This window comes from Mycteria americana, chromosome 7 (genome assembly GCF_035582795.1).
Source record: "Mycteria americana isolate JAX WOST 10 ecotype Jacksonville Zoo and Gardens chromosome 7, USCA_MyAme_1.0, whole genome shotgun sequence".
Classification (NCBI taxonomy): domain Eukaryota; kingdom Metazoa; phylum Chordata; class Aves; order Ciconiiformes; family Ciconiidae; genus Mycteria; species Mycteria americana.
Window position 1 is genome coordinate 38,895,438 of NC_134371.1, and position 16,806 is coordinate 38,912,243.

At 35.9% G+C, this 16,806-nt stretch overlaps 2 protein-coding genes across 11 annotated transcripts in view; one reads left to right on the forward strand and one right to left on the reverse strand.

Annotated features, from left to right (window-relative positions):
• RALGPS2 (Ral GEF with PH domain and SH3 binding motif 2) overlaps positions 1–16,806 on the forward strand; it is a 127,898-nt gene that overhangs the window by 68,383 nt on the left and 42,709 nt on the right. The window lies entirely within an intron of this gene.
• On the reverse strand, positions 1,971–14,984 carry ANGPTL1 (angiopoietin like 1). Its single transcript, XM_075509204.1, has 4 exons — positions 14,114–14,984; positions 8,797–8,990; positions 6,212–6,482; positions 1,971–5,190 (listed from the first exon to the last, which is right to left on the reverse strand). Exons 1-4 carry the CDS (start codon positions 14,937–14,939, stop codon positions 5,003–5,005), a joined length of 1,479 nt encoding a protein of 492 aa, XP_075365319.1. The 5' UTR covers positions 14,940–14,984; the 3' UTR covers positions 1,971–5,002.

Below are 16,806 nucleotides of genomic sequence, written 5' to 3' on the forward strand. Positions count from 1 at the left end.
GCGTAGAATGGAAGAATCAGCATGAGCGTATTTTGTCTGAAGTGCAAGTGTGAAAATTTCTGGTGTGGCATACTATGACATGCTACCCTGTTTGTTGACATAGCTATTAAAACTAGGCCTGAATTAAAAGAGGCGAAGAAGCCAAGAATAATGTAATGTGATGTGATTAAACATGTAATTTTGTAGCTTTCCTATCATGTGTATGCATGTAGTGTATATGGACTGTATATGGTTCTGAAATGCAGTTTCTAGCTTTCGAGATGCTTTTTAGCTCTATGCCATGATTTATGAAACATGAAGCCAGGCTCAAATTGTTTTCTTGCTGACCATAGAAGTCCCAAGCCGACCTGCTGTCAGATTTTTTTAAAATCTCATGATACTCTGACCCTTGCCATTATGGTCTTCTAATACTTACTGCTGTACAGAGAAATACTTGTGCTTTGGTGTATTTGTCTGACACTTTAAAAATACTGCCTTACTATGTGCAAGTGTATCTTTAAAAAAAAGGGGGGGGGGGATGTTGGAAAACAATGTTTTAAATTTTGTTCAGTTACAGATGTTTTCCTGAATACATTAGCAACCTCTTGTCTAATTTTTGCATTAGAGTAAGCTTTGGGCTTGACTTGATAGTTTCTGGAAGTGAAATGTATATTTCTTTTCTGCTTAGAAAGAAAGAAATGCTCTTTGCTGTGACCTGCTATAGTTAAAGAATGTGTTGTGACCTGAAGAATGTCCTCAAGCCTTTTTTAATTCTCCAAAGGAATAGCAAATGCCCACTGGTGCATTCCCTCTAAAATTAATTTTATAAGGTTTAAATATATGGCAAAAAGAACAAAATTGGCTTGAAACTACAGTCATGATAACGCTGGATCTATCTTGGAAAATTGGCCGTTGTGCCCAATTTTTCTCATTTGATCAAAGCTTTAATCTCCAGTAAGATTTGCAGGAGTATTACTTCTAAAATTTCCTTCCCAAGGCATTTTTACTGATGTAAGAGTGATATGGAACAGAAGTAACTTAAGTTGCTTGTTTTTACTTACTGTTTTAAGCTTACCAGCTATAGGTTATAATTCCTGAAAGGATCTCTTTCTGCTGTTACTTCTGGTATAAAATCATGTACAGGAGTAGTGCTGCTCCTGGTTTAAAATGTGTACAAAAGTCTACCTAGAAGTCTGCTGTTTGAAATTGTGATCGTGGCGTGTACTGGGGAGGGGGATTAATCATAAGGTCAGTTTCCTCTTACGGAAAAAGTTGTGAGGTGGGGCTCTCTTCACTGTTGGTGCAAAGATCCTGCAGTTGCTGTGCTCCCCTAAAATGTTCTGTGGAAGAGTGCATAGAATCAAGGCTGCCACACAGTTACATTTGCCATTGCAAATCCCCTCCAGAGAAATATTGTCAGTGGTTGTGAAGGACCCTGTTTGGAAGGTCGTAGGGAAAGTGTGCATATAAAGGAATTTCAGCTGCGATTTCAAGAATCAATGTTTTACCCTTCAGAGGTTACTAGGTTTACCCTTATGCAACCAAATGTCGAATGTGGGTGTGGAGTTTTTTTCGTGATCGTCTTAGCTTTATAAGATAAAGCTTAAATACTTTTTTTGTGTAGTCTTTGCAATGGGAATGGAGCCACAGAAGTACGGATTGTTTTCTTATTACCACAGCTCACTCACTGTGGACAAGAGAAAGATGTCCTTTTACATTTATCTAGGGGGAGGAAATAACAATATTTTTCATTTCCTTGCAGCAATAAGTGTGGTGTGATTCTAGAGTTCTAGAAATGCAAATGAGAGCAGCACATCATCAGTGTGGACTCACAAACTTAAATGTGAGTGCTAAGAGCCATGCAACACCAATAAAAATGTTCAGCATTAGGTCCTCATTACATGATGTGGGATATGTCATCACTGTTACATCACCCGGCCAACTAAAGTAGCCAAAACAAATGGGAGCTGTATATGTGATGTTATATTTCACCTTAGTATAAAAACCCATTCTCAGGGGGAGTCTTATCATGGAGTTCTGATTAATTTGAGATTGCACAATGAAACAATTGAGCCATATCTTGAGAAGTAAGATTTTTATTTAACTAAGCAGTACTATCTTGTGAAATATTTTCTTATAGCTGTCTTTCAGGAATTATATCCAGAAACAGAAAAGCTGTAAACAGGTTATTGAAGTATTCATCTGATGAATATTCAGCTACTTCAGTGACAATGCTTGCAATAGACTTTGGAAATATATATGAAAACCGTGTTCGTGTTTAGTACAGGATAAACTTTTTCAAGGTCTGCTTGGTTAAATTTGAACTGGTAGTACAGGAATGGTGAAAGCTATATCCTTCACAGACATACTGCTTCTGAATGTCCAGTGCAGTAAGTTTGAGGGATGCTACAGCCTCTTTTGAAAAACTTTTCCAAAAAAAAGTGTAAGAAGACATTGAACTTTTAAAGTCATTTACTCTGCTTAGAAAATCCAACCCAAAAGCTAAGAACTGGTAAGAGTTACAAGCATTTGAAAGTAGTAAATTATTGTATGAACCATTATTATTAGTATTATATGAAATTATTATGAACCAACCTGAAAAAGAGACGCTATGCTTTCCCTCCTCATAATCTTAAATAGGCAACTTAAAATTCAGTCTTTCCTTTTAGAGCACGGCATTTGTACTGTCTGAGCTTTCTGGGTAATAAAGTTTAGTTAACGTCATCCTGCAGCTTTAAATTGGGGAAGAATCACTTTTTTGATGTCTAATATATAAGATTTAATTTAAAGGCTGAGTGCAAGCTAATTTTACTTAGGGGTTTCTGCAAAGTACACCTTTCACTGACTGCACTGAATAAACAAACACTGTTTTTGTAGCAGGCAAGAGATTCTTGTGGTAAAATAAGATCTCTTCCGAGGAGAGGAAATCTGTTGGTTGAATGAAGTAAAGCTGTCAGAAGTGTTCATTAAAGGAACGTTTTGGAGGGTGTTTTTAGCTTTTAAATTTACCTGAACTGCTCTTCTATCCAGCTACCACAGAAAAAAAACCAGACTGTAGATAGTTTGAATTTTAAGTGTTTGCAATTAAAAAGCATTTTATAGAACACTCAGTCAATGAGGTCTGTACGATATTTGTAACAAACAAATATTCCTTATATGAAGAATAATTTCAGAATTGTATTCTTAAACATTTGTGTCAGTTAAAATTCTTGGAATTTGGGAATAGAATATGCTGGAACTGATTCCCCACCCATCCCCTACCGCCACCAACCCCAATTAAATATTATTGAAACTTGTTGTCTTTGATGTCTGACCAAAGATTTAACTACAACCCTTGCAGCCATATATTATCAATGAAGCTTGTATCTACTCCAGAGAATGTGTTTTGAAATCAGAATGCTATTTTCTCTCCTCTGAACTACAAATGAGGTTTTGCATAGCAATTGGTATCAACTAATTTAACATAACAATAATATTAGATTATTCTTTTAGCTATTAGGATTTCTTATGCTAAATGGGGGCAAAGTTCCTTAAAATCTTGAAGGGACATATGAGGTGCCAAATACATTGGTTACAGTTCAGAACAGCATATTTAGTTTTTGTGTAATATCAAATTAAATTAGGTTACCTGTGTGGCTAAGTACAATTATTAAATAATTTTATATACTAAGAGGAAAGCTTTAGTTTCGGAGACTCTGGTACCTAAAGTAAACATTTTGTTGTTTCCGATTTTGGAAGGATCTTTTTTTGATGTATTATGGTTTATGGCATTTGTTAAAGGTTGGAAAAGTATTTTCTAATTAATTTCTTAAATTACATATTAATTCCAGGGGAAGTCAGATATCCAGAAGGTAAAAAAATTAATATAGGCAATATCAGAGTTGTACACATGTAGGGGAAGGGAAATGTGTATGTCATAAGAGCAGTCCAAGTTTGGGGTGGCAGGAAGCATACACTTAGAGCTGATTTCTAATCTTGGGTTTACTATGTCAGCAGAAAGCTGTGTTGGAGGAAAACTTAAAATATTCAGAGACTTGGTCCTTCTCTACATTAGTACATGTGAACACTTGTTCAGACCTCATCACTCCTAGTTGGAGCGGGGGGGGGTGTGTGGGGTGTCTCCAAGTGTCAAGTCATGATTTTAATATCAGGACTTTTTGTTTTGTCAATAAGTTCAAAGTATGAAGAAATATTTTTGTTTAATTAGGATGTTTGAATATGGAGGTAGAAAGTAAAAAAAAAAAAAAAAAGTACTGAGCAATTTGATTGTCTTGAGTTTATCAGTCACTTCATACAATTATTTTTCTTATGTTAGGAACATTTTGCCTAAGTGTTTTTACAGAAGGTAGGATATGCAGATCTTAAGGAATTCTCTACACCACTAAGAAATTTTGTATTTTATGTTTAATTCACCACTTCATTTTGAAATAATTATTTGTTGCAAAAATCTCTCTCTACTGGCAAAGCTAGAATGTCTTCAATTTTTTTGAGTAGCTTCTTGGAGTAAATCTTAAACAGTAATGTGAAGTCAGATTTTCATTGAAAGTAATACCAACATTTTTAAATAAATTGTTAAATAACTAATCAATTTTCACATTAAAGCAAGACAATGTCATTTCACATATTTACATTTAAGGGTTGAGCTAACCTGAAAAAGCATAAGCTTTTTAAGTGAAAAAGCTTATATCTTGTCGTATATCTGGAATTTTTCACCAGCTTTAATGACTGTTTACATAAAGTATGTTGGACTTGAACAAAGATAAATATGCTTTGCAAGCACAAACATCTGCTTTTCTGAATGTGTGTTTAAAAAAACCACTGTCTGTCACAGTAGAAAAGGTTTCTGAAAAAAAGGAGGAGGGAACACAACAGGGGGAAAAAAAAGGACAGGAAAACTGTAGACCTGCTTTTTGCAGGGGCAGATTGTGCAAAATAATGATTAAAAAGTAATATTTTATTTTTCTGGAACTCAAGCACTGAGAAGTTTATACGTGATCACTCGAGCGCTGTGGGATTTTCCTCCTCAGTCTATGGGTCTGATCATCATTTGAACTGCTTTCAAGGAGTAGGAACCTCCCCGGTACTCAGCCCAAAATATTCCATCCTGATACTTGCTCCTGTAGTGGCCTCCTCTGTACCACACCCCGTTAAGGTTAGAATGGGCACACGCGTTGTACCACCAGCCGCCTTTGTGAAAGTGAGCACAGTTTCCTGTGGAACAGACAGAAATAGGTGAACTTCAACATTAAAGAGGAGAAATGGAGATTAGCAAATGCTTTCATATTCTGGCTTATTCTTAGAGGGAACTTTGAAGTACTTCATAGCCTATCGTGGTCATATCAATTGCTGCTTCTGCCTAAATTATAAATTCTGTTGTAACAGCAACCATTGCCTGAAGGGGTGATGATTTAACACGGCATTTAATGTGGCAGCTGAAAACTGGGGAGATCAACTCTTCTCAGACTACCAGCAGTGCTTGTCCGTGAGCTAACATTCAAGGAACTCAGATTATGTACTGTTTAGAAATACTTCAATGGAAGCAATGTGAGTTGAAACAGTCCCGAGCAGCACGCAGGGCCACAGTTCCACAAAGAGTTGCTTGTAACTTGTGTATTTACTGTTACAGGCTTGTTTAAGAGTTTGCAAGATTTGTCCAGCTTTATAGTTATTGACAGCTGAGAAAAAGCAGTTGAAGTATTACCTTTCCCAACCTTTCTTTTACTGCAAGGCTTTAAGGGGAAAGCTGGAGGAAGAGCATGGAAATAAACAAAAAAGTGTCCTTTAAGGAGAACGAAACAAAGTGATCTGCCCGTTTCTCAAGTATTGGTACACAACTAAGCCTGTGCACAGTTGCAGTTCCTTTCATGCCTTTAGTTCATGGTGATTATTGTTATGTAGCCACAGCACTACTCTGAGATATCACCTGGACAGGTATTCTGACTGCAGAGAGTCACATGCAAGTGATAAGGAGATGCAAGTCATTGAGCTAAATATAAAGCTTGCTCAAGAGTGCCTGCAATGAGGGTAACAGAATTTGAATTTCTGAATGGTGCAGGGCCTTGAAGGGGGCCCTGTCAACATGATTTTTATCATTATTGATTTGAAGCATCTTTTAATAGAGTTGTTTTATCAGAATTTACATACTTTTTTGTACTATATGCTGTTTTTTAAAGGTGGTATCACTAATGGAATCTACTGTATTAACTTTTCACATACATACGAGTTTCCTTACCTGAATACATATCCCTGTCTCTGTCCAGTGTTGTGAATTGCTTTCCATTATGCCATATCATGGAATCGCCTGCGTTTCCTTGGTATGTTCCTAAGCGTAGCCTGTAGAATTCGCTTTCAGGCTCCAGACGGAAACTGCTGTATTCTGCATAGACTTTCTTATTGCTCCAGTCCTCTAACTCAATCAGTAGTCTGTAATTATCCTGATTGGTAAGCATGTAAATATTTTCTAGTCCCAGCCAGTACTCTCCATCAATGTTTCCAAATCCTTTCTGTACAAAAGAAGATCAGAAGGGGATGTTAGCTTCATTTTTCTTGTTTGTCAAAACGCTCATCAGCAGGAGTATTACAAAACAGTGGAACTTGGGTACTGAAAGCCTTTAAGCTTCTGAAAGACTGCTCAACCCAAGTATTTAAATGTTTTATTTTGCTGCACTTGGCCATTTACTCAGTTGGACTGCTCTCCGCATGAGGTACTACCAGAATCAGTAAAGGTGGCAAAACTGTTTTCTGTGATGTTCTCTTCTTTTTAAGATAAAGGGAGAGACAATAGGGAAACTGAAACAATATATTTCTTGACAAAGCTAAGGGGATCTGTAAGACTGTATGAATAATGAAATTTAAGGGGGTATATTTCCAGGTTGGAAAAGGTATTTATGGATCAGCAGTCTCAGTGTTCAAGGTAAATGACTTTTTGTTGCCTTTTTAATGCAATTAGTGTTATTTTTTTACTGTAAACTTAATCACATAATTCATCTGTGCTCTTTACTAGATTTATTAGAAATGAAATATAAAGACATCTTCCCTTTCAAATCACAGACTACCAGTACGGTAGCTGCCTGGTGATATTTCATATCTGCTGTCTCCTGCCCCTGAGTAAACCAGTGTTGTTAATGTTTGGTGTTGCAGCTAAGGTAAGTACGTTGTCCACCATAGCTATCTGTTAAGCTTTCTAGTTTCTGAGGTCTTCCTACCCTCCTTCTCAGTCCATTGATTATGTAGGACCTACAGCTGATTTCCTGCTTCAAATCACTTTGTGTGGAAGTCTCTCTCTCTCTCCAGTAGATAAACAGTCTAGGCTCCTAACTCAGGCTGCAGTTTCACAAGTGGATAAAGTTGATCTAGGATCATGCTGCTGCCAAAAATGGTAGCGGTGCTTTTCTCCTGGCTCATGGCCACATTTGCAATACTTCCCTTGTGTCAACATTGTAGCTGTGCAGCCACACAGAGATTGGGAAAGAAGTAGAAATGTGGGCATGGGAGACACCTCTGTTGTCAGTGGTGCAGCCTTTAGTTTAAAGCTAGTCACAGAGGTGCATCTTCAAGTACTTGAAGTTAGGTAATAAGAATACCATCTGCAGCCACTGCAATTTCATGAGAAATCTCTCGGGGGGCAAAGTCTTGCCCAAGATTGAGCCATTATTAAACACCATTTATATACTCTTCTATATTTTCTTTATGTTATGTTCAAAATGTTTATGGTTACTATACAAGACACTCCATAACTACCTTATATTAAAAAACAAACAAACAAAACCCAACAAAAGATCCAAAACCAAAAACACGAACCAAAAAAACGACCCAGTTTTCTGAGAAGTAAAGACTTTGAATAATGGTTACTAAGGGATGATTAACATTTGAATTATTAAATTCCAAGAATGCAGAAAGTGAAAATCCTCATAGTAATCTTTTGTCATTTCCTTTGTATATATGGTATTATTTTTAGATTACTAATCCAGTTAAATGTGGCTCAGTTATCTATTCAGATACAATGTACATGGCAATTGTAAACCTGTGTCCTATATGTATGAAGTCAGCACATGATTATTATTTAAGAAACCCAACGAATGGATTTTCTAATTTCCTGTCTAGTGGATAATTAATCCAAAGCAGCATGGGTTTGTCATCCTACATATTATGCCTGCTAGTGCATAATATCACAATAACACACCAGAATGTGCTTTTCTTCACCAGCCCTACATCTTCAGATTTCTAACCTAATTTTAAAGGTAGAAATTATTTCCTTTAATTCATTATTAGGAATGTTTTTAAGTTGAGGCCCTGATCCTGCAAATCTATTAATGTGCTTAAATGAATAATTCCACTGGCTGAGATTGCTTATTCATAAGGGAGACAATTAAGCTTTTCAAGTACTTACTGTAGTTCTCAGTGTGTTAATGGAAATCATGTGTTTAGTTAGCTCTTTGTAATAAATGACTTCCCAGTCACTGTCTAGAATAACATGTGTCTCCCCATTTGTGTTGTGCATTACAATTGCAGGCTATTTCAGACAATAAGTTAGTTCATACAAAGTTAAGTAATGCATTGAGTGAAATAGGACATTCCCACTGAAATATGTTTGCCTCTGAGGGATTACCATTCTTTTCAATTATTTTTGTTTGTAAAATTTATTTCACTGTCTAACTTCAGCAGCTATCTGTTTCCAGTTGCTCAGTGTTTATCACTCAGTACAACCGTTTGCAATGAAGAATTGCATTGGAAATGTTCGCACCATCTTGATTGCGACAGATAATGTCACTGCTGCACTGAAATGAAGCAGCTGATTTTCTGCATTCCAGAATTTACCTTGTAACTGTCCCAGTTCCTGAAAAAGTTGACAGATCCATCTGTCCTCTTCTGAATAACTGCCCATCCTCCAGGGTCCAGGCTGTTCTCACACCATAGTTGCATTGGCTCATTACTGTTTTCAGGTTTGATCATATAAATCCCGCTGTTGGAATGTCCAGCTTCCTTGGCTTGTTGGCAGTCTTTGAATGGACCTTTTTGAAAAGAAATACTGTACATTCAAGCTTGGCTATGCAGTGCACATTGTTCAAGAAGTTTTGTAATGGTAATGGAAAGTCAGTAATTCAATTAAGGTAAAACTACCAAATTCAATTAAGGTAAAACTACCATGGAAAACAGTGTGAAAAGTTCCTGTCTTAGATTAATTGTATCTATATAAATAAATGTCTATCCTACATATATTTTTTCAACAAAAACTTCATTTTGCTAAACAGATAATAGACTTTGATTACCAACACCCAATTTTTAACTTTGCTTGTTGTGTCAAAGATTTATACTCTGACTCTTGATATTCAAGAATTGCATTATGATTTTCATTAACGATTTTCTCCTGTACCTCTTTTGTAAAAGGTAGATGTCAGTTTACTTCATTGTCCTAGTGCACCGAGTTGAAACTGGTGGAGGTCTAAACCAAACCAAAACAAACCCAAGATACCCAAACAACCTCCCCACACACCTGAATACATAAATAGTTTGAGAGCTGCTGTAAGAAGTATTTACTGCCAAAGCCTACAGACACGGAATTTAGTGAAAGAGTATTCTTATACTGCTTAACTTTTTTGCCTTTATGTACTTACCCAGTTCTAGGATCAGCCTGTTAACTGTGGATAAGAATCTTTTTAGGTTTCATGTGTCATCCTGGTGTGATACATGTGGATGGATATGGATGAAGAAAATATGCAAGCAGTGGAGAGGGACTTTTGAGCATCTAAAAGGGCTCATGTTCTTGTTTTCAGGGCTGTGATTCTACAAAAATGCTGTTCCTGTTGACAGTGCTGCTTGAAAGCTCTATTTTAGACCATGTGAATAGTGGTTTTACAAATACTACTTGCAGAAGAGCATCTAGTTATTCTGTAAGAAGCATGCAGCTTACATTTCTCTGAAAACTTTTCCTAGTTTGCCTTTCAATTTTTGGTAATATTTTTATCTTCTACTTTTAAGACAAGGATTTGTGTTCATGTATCATTACTTCAGTTGATTTAAAGAGAGACTGGTTATTTATTAATGAAAAGCAGGATATGTTCTGATGGCTAGTTAGTGGTGGATGCCCTAAATGTATTTGAAAACTCATACTCAGTAAATCTGAAAATAAATTACCTACAGCTTTCCTCTCATTTTAGAAGGCTCATTTTCTCAAATCTGCTTGAAAGTTCAGAGAAAACTCATCAGTCACAGGAGAAGCTAATGTGCAAAGAAGCGTAAAAGACAGTTGAGGTTATTCTTTAATCAACAGTAGAGGTCGAGTGAAAGAGACCTTTGTTGCAGATTAAGGTTGTGTGACAAAAGCAAATTGAAAGTTGCTCTTTTTTTAGATCTTAAAGTAGTAGTTGCCAGTTGGATAAGCATGTAATTAGCAAGAAATCCATAAAGCATTTCATTAGAGTGCAAAAAGCTTGTGTATCTAATGAAGGTGACTACTTGGAGCTTCTGGCTGTGACAGCGCTACCAAGGATGCTACAGACATTGAGCCATCGTTGTAAGTGCTGCTGCATACCCTACTGTCAGTGTTTGATGATGTTTTTGTCATTCTTGCAGTGCGTGCAGTAGTAGCTTAAGAAAGAAATACTGTAGCTTTGGTATATGAGTGCTTTTTCTCTTGTTCACAATTAAAATTTCCACGTAGATGGTGCACATTGCAAAGTTTGTCCAGTGGATAGATAATTTCCTGGGCTAAGTTGGATCTCATTTCCTTTCCATGAACTGTCTGAAGTAAATTTGGGCGCTGTATAATTGAACAGGGAGGTTAGTTTAGAAGTCTAGAAGTATTATTGTAAAGCAATTATTGCATTAGAAAAAGTGTAAACAGACAAGTAGTATTATTTGTAATGTTAGTTGAATATTAAGAATAGCTCAGATCTGCTGTGTATTATTTCACGTGATTTCTACTGGAGGAGGAACTGAGGACTCATTTTTCCATAAGAGACCCAAGCAGATGTTTGGAGTGATTTTTAAGTAGCTTTTAAGGCAGACAGAATTGTGCTACTCTGTTTATATAATACACTTTGAACACTTCTGAAATTCAGCTGACATTAAGGTCACAGGATGCAACTCGTCTGCTCTGATGCTCAGATTTGTCTATGTGCTTATCATAAGTTAATGTTTTAGTAAAAGTAACAGACTTCTGCTTTTAGTGTAAGGAAATCCAACAAATCCCATAACTTTTGGTGTATAGCCTTGAATCTTTTTTGAGAAGTAAATTCTTTATTATATGTAACTATTTTAAGTTCACACATAAGAACGGATCCATTTCTTGTTTAGCAGAAATGCTGATATTTGTGAAACAGTGTTAAGACTCTCCACAGTGCTAGTGTGAGTGGAGGCTCTCTGGCTAATGAAAAAAATATAATCTGTTTAAAATTTTGTTATCTATATAAGGAATAAATATCTCATGCATATCTAGTCTTTTGTAACAGTCTGTGTACGCTACTAAGTTGCTGAGTCAATTAGTTATGTTAGAAATACTCTGAGAATATGATCTGTTAAATATTTCACTTCTAAAATTGTTTGACGTATGATTTAATACAGATCATATTCTATTCTAAATTAGATCTAGTAGAGAAGGAAAGTGATGAAATACCTTAAGTTGGAAGCTTAATAAAACAATGGCTGAATCCTATTTTAAGATGCCAAATGTTATCTTGAGCGGGTGATATAGAAGCTGTGCTTGTGTGAGCTTCATATAGAGGATTTTTTGGGCAATAGTAGGGGGAAATTCCAAAATAAAATTGGGCATATATTTAAAAAAAAAAAGTTACATTTTTAACTGAGAGGTACTAGCAGCAGAGTGGGTTGTCTGTGTAATTTTCAAGTAGTCTTTCTACTTGAAGTTACTTTTTGCAACATAGTGGCAGTAAAATTTGGGGACACCAGTTATTATTCCAAGGATTAAGATAATTGTGAAAACTATAATTCACAGGAACATTATTCCTTCTCAATTTTTAGAGCAATTTGAATGCAAACTAACTAAAATACTCTTCAGAAAATAAGATCTCATCCTTCTGTTCCCCATATATTTTGAATTTTACTCTCCACCCGCAGTATTAAGATGCACATTAACCCTTCTGTAAACTTTTGCTGCGTGCAAGTATTTGTTAGGTACAACTTCTTCAGATACAGTAGGAGAAAGCTCTTACTTGTTTGTCCAGTTGTTTGTTCTGTCATAACCAAATCTTTGACGGGCCTATTTCTAAATGGGACTGGTTTTCATTGGTCTTTTTTGGCATCTTTATACATTACAAATAGTCATCATCTTTTAACTGGAAAGTTCATTTTTCTATGACACAGACAATTTTGGGTTTGTGCACCATTAAATATGCTTACCTTAATTTAAAAAATCAGAGATAATAACTGGGCATTGTGTTGCAATTTAGAAGTTTTGGTTTTGATGATTGATGCTCTATTAGCTGTAGATTCTCAGCCCTCATTTTCCCAAGGCACTGCAAGAAACACTTAAACTTGAAACTCAAGACTTTAGTATTAAATAAAGGAAGTTTGAATAATGTTAAAATAAATTTCCTAAGATTTCTTTGTGTTCCCTTGCAAAAATGGTTTCACACTCTGGCTTTTAGGGGTAAAGGGGTTAGTGAAAACCTTGGTAGATAATTTAGAGGAAAATATTTAGTGCTGTTGCTTCATTTTGTATGTACAGCAGGCATATATTGAGAGAGAAAAAGGTGCATTTATAACAAAAGCTTGAAGCATGGGTTTTCTGGGAAACAGGAACTCGCCTTTTTTTAGAATTATACTTTTGCTGTCTGACCAGACATTAATGTAATGCTTTTATATTGGCTGTTTCCTTTGTGTCAGGATGTGCGATTTAAATTCTCATGACATCTGGCATTTTACTTGGGCTTGTGCCTGAATTTTCTGCAGACCCTGAATAAAAATAGTTGTTCTTTACATCACCAGCTAGTTGTTTGTAATGCTGTGGAACAGTTACAAATAAATGTTTGTCATCTTCTTAGGAACCAAGTTGAACTTCCAGCTGTGACTAAAGGCAATTTGAAAGAAAAAAAAACCAACCAAACAAAACCAAAACAAAAACAACCCAAACACAAAAAAAAATCCCAAAAAAATCCCAACCAAACCCTTTTGCTGTGCAAACTAACAGAAGCCAAGAGCAAGCGCTTGAATGGATGTCTGAGAAAAACTTGTTTTTCTGAATCCTTAATTTTTTTTATCACAATTCTGTCAAAATTTTAATAAAGTGAGAATCATGATAGAATTCAGAGCAGCTCAGAGGTAGTTAATTTTCTTGTCACTAGTTTTGTTGCTAGTGATAAATGAATTTATCTAATGACCTGAAGGATGTAACACATGAAGATGTAATACAGTCTCCTGAATGTATTTTCATAATATTTATGGTATTAGTTTAACTTGCCATTCCCTGCTGACATCAAATTACTGGGAATGTAGTTACTCATTTTAAATTTTCAAAGCTGAGTGCACCTAATTGGATCCAACCTTGATTCAATTATCCTTTCAAACTTATTTTACTCTCTTGAATACTTCAACCAAACACTTAGACTTATTGCACGACTGTGTTGGTGGATTTAGATGTTCATTTTAAAGCAGCTCAGAATAAAAGGAGTAAAAATCTTCTAGCAGGATTAACTTCTGGCAAATGCATATGTGTAAGTATAAAGGACAACTACTTAAAATTACTTCATTTATTTAAGATTAATTAGCTCCTCTTATTTACCATTGCTGGTTACTGTAACATGTAGCTAGTAGGCATCTTCAACGAACCAGGGCCAAATACTAGAAAGTATATGCTAATAATGAATTTTCATTCCCATAACTCAAACCCAGCTGGAGGCAGAAACCCCAATACTTTGACTCAAAGGCGTAAATTCTTCAGATGGAATTCCTGAGTATGAGCTAATTCAAAAAATTCATTTTATGCAGCTGTAGCTTAAGAACTAGATTATTTGGCAAACTAAAGCTTTCCTGGGAGATGGGGAGGGGAGATCAGAATGGGGAGCAAGGCCTAGCTGTACCAGATACTTTAAATTCTTCATTGTATTTCTATAGCCAGGACAACTTCCCTCTGAAATAGAGAAATCTCAGGTTAGATAAATAGTGATAGGTAACTCACCCTCATTAATTAAAGCCAGTGGTGGTACTCTGAAAGGACTCTTTGTAGGAGAAGTTGCTGGATCAGGTGGTGGCCTTACATCTCTGTCTCTGGGGTAACCTGGGTCTCGCTGTATCTCGTTACCTCCCAGAAGAACGGGAGTGTATGGCTGGCTGTTAGGAATGTGCTGTGGCACGACTTGAACGAGAGGTGGAGACCCATGGGTGTCCTGTCGTGAGAAGATTCTCAAGCACTGCTCTTCCAGCAGCGAGATAGTCACAGACTGATTATTTACAAGATCAGTTAGTGCTGCATATTTTACTTCAAGCTCCTTGTATTTTGTTGCCATCTTCAACATTTCTGTTGTAACATTAAGGACTTTGTTTTCCAGTTGGGAAAGCTCAAGTGAGTTATCACGCTTTCGAATTATCTCATGCAAGAGTTGCATATAGAGTTGGGTGACCCGAGAGTTCATGTTACGGCTTTCTTTCCTCAGTAATTTTACTTCATTCACAATGTTTCCATCCACGTCCACTACCAATTGCAAAATGTCAATCTCCCGCTTTTGCTTGGAGAGGACATCCTTCAAGTTCTCTATGTCCATTCTTGTGACTTCATCTTTTCTATTACCAGTACCTGGTCCATTAGTATTTACGCAAATTGGCCCTGTGATTTTTTGTTCTGGGACCAAGAATGTGTAACCACACTTCTTCCCTTCCTCTCCACCATCTGCTGAACGAGGGTGCCTCCGTTGGGATGTTTTATTAGGCGTAGATTCTTCTGTACAGCGCCCGATAGACAACAGTAGGAACAATAGTACACCCAAAGTCCATTTAAATATCTTCATTTTGAAGCAAGTATGTTGACTGTCAGGCTATTGAACAGATAGAAGATAATTAAATTAGAACCATAACTTAAACTACCTAAAATGATGGGTTTGCCATGCTACTTGGATGCCTTTTGAGGTGAACATTTAAAATTGTTGTCACACTATTTTTGTATCTTTGAGAACATTTTTATCCAAATAACACTGAAGTATCAGGTGTGTTATCAATATAAATACCATACTGAAGTGTTTCATTCACCTTTTAAAGAAAATAATATATTTCTTTTAACTTTGTGTAAAGAATTAAAATGCAGTGATAAAGATCCAAGAATGTTTTTAGAGACACCTGTTTTTTAACTTTATTTTTTAAGCATGTGACATGATAAACAAAGGTAGCACTTAAATCAGGGGAAAAAACCCTCATTTTTCATGTTTTATTTGCCTTGTCAAGCAGATCACTCTTCCTTTTTATCTCAGCTGTTGTTCTGGTTTTCCTTTCCAGACTACTGTTAGTGGTTGTACAAGGCCTTGTACAGCGGCCTTTGTATAGTTAGGAAGAGAAAGGAAGTAAAACTGGAGAAAGTTAATAATTTTCATTCTGTTCCTGCCAAGTACAAGTTTAAGTGTATTTGGTAATCCTGAAACAGTCACCCTGAAGGAGAAGCAGACCAGCGCTGCTTCCTTTGCATTCACATTTACAAATGATAAGGTGACTTTTGTGGCAGGTCACTTCTCCCAGTTCTGTTATTGGCGTTAATATTATTGGTGCAAATGATGTCTGCTCAACCTCAGAGTAAACATATCAAGTCTTTATTTTTTGGCTTCATTAAGAGTAGTGGTTACAAACCTCAAACCATGGTGTGCATGCAGTCAGGAATTGTATCAAGGAATCTTGATCAAATGTTCCTCTGTTGCCTAAAAAAATAATTTTTTGTTTGGCTGACACTTGTATTGCAAGCCCTGCTTCTGGGAGGGGAAGAAAACACTTGCTTTTTAACACATACTGAAAATCATTTCTTACCCTACATAAATGGAAGGAATACATAGAAGTTTGTTTATATTTCAAAACTTATTTCTGTATGTTTCACTGTTAGTATGTAGTAATAAGTATTTTGGTGTCCACTAGTAAATACTTTTTTTTTCTTTTTTTTTTTTTTTTTCAGAAACAGAACTTGGTTAAAAGTTTTGTTAATATTTTTCTGCTGAAGGTGTAACTTCGTTGGGGTTTGTTGTTTTTTTTTTAATTAGGAAAAAGTATCACTTTTCTCCAGACCTAATTGTATATTTTTCTTTGGTAATTTCAGACATTTAAAATATTAATCACTTGAACAATGCAGTTGGAAGTTCATTAGGTTAAATTTTCACATAAATCACGGTAAACACATGGGAAACAGGTCTGTGTGTGGTTTCTAACTTGTCAAGGATGAGCTGAACTAATTGTCTGAAGCTTGAAACCTCTTCACATCTCCTAAACTATTTTTCAATACTTTATATTCAGTGTTTGCAGATGCAGGGAAAGTGACTTCATGGCACATGGTTAAGGATGAAGCCATAGTATGAGTCCAGTATTTTACTATTTTCACAGTATATAATAGTTACTTCATAGTCCAAAAAAGTGAATAATACTTTAGTTCTTGGTAGTTTTTAAAGACCCTATACAGTTACTTAAATAATAAGTGGCTGGGGGTTTTCCCCACAGCAGCACATTTTTCCCCTGAAATACATTAAAACTTAAATGAATCTTTCAAAACTAAACATTTTGCAATGCAGCCCACTTTCTGACCATGTATTGTGCTGCAGTCTGCTTTCCACATTTCTTATAATATTATATTTGTTCATTTTGAACATTTATGCTTATGTGTTAAAGTTAGAAGTTCTGTGTCTATGT

Bases quoted from the DNA above. Each gene is read 5' to 3' on its own strand.
- ANGPTL1 (XM_075509204.1), bottom strand. From the start codon at position 14,939: ATGAAGATATTTAAATGGACTTTGGGTGTACTATTGTTCCTACTGTTG. The intron at 8,991-14,113 runs GTGAGTTACCTA...CTTTTCAAAAAG, and splicing joins ACTGGCTTTAATTAATGAGG to GTCCATTCAAAGACTGCCAA. The intron at 6,483-8,796 runs GTAAATTCTGGA...TCTTTTGTACAG, and splicing joins GGAACTGGGACAGTTACAAG to AAAGGATTTGGAAACATTGA.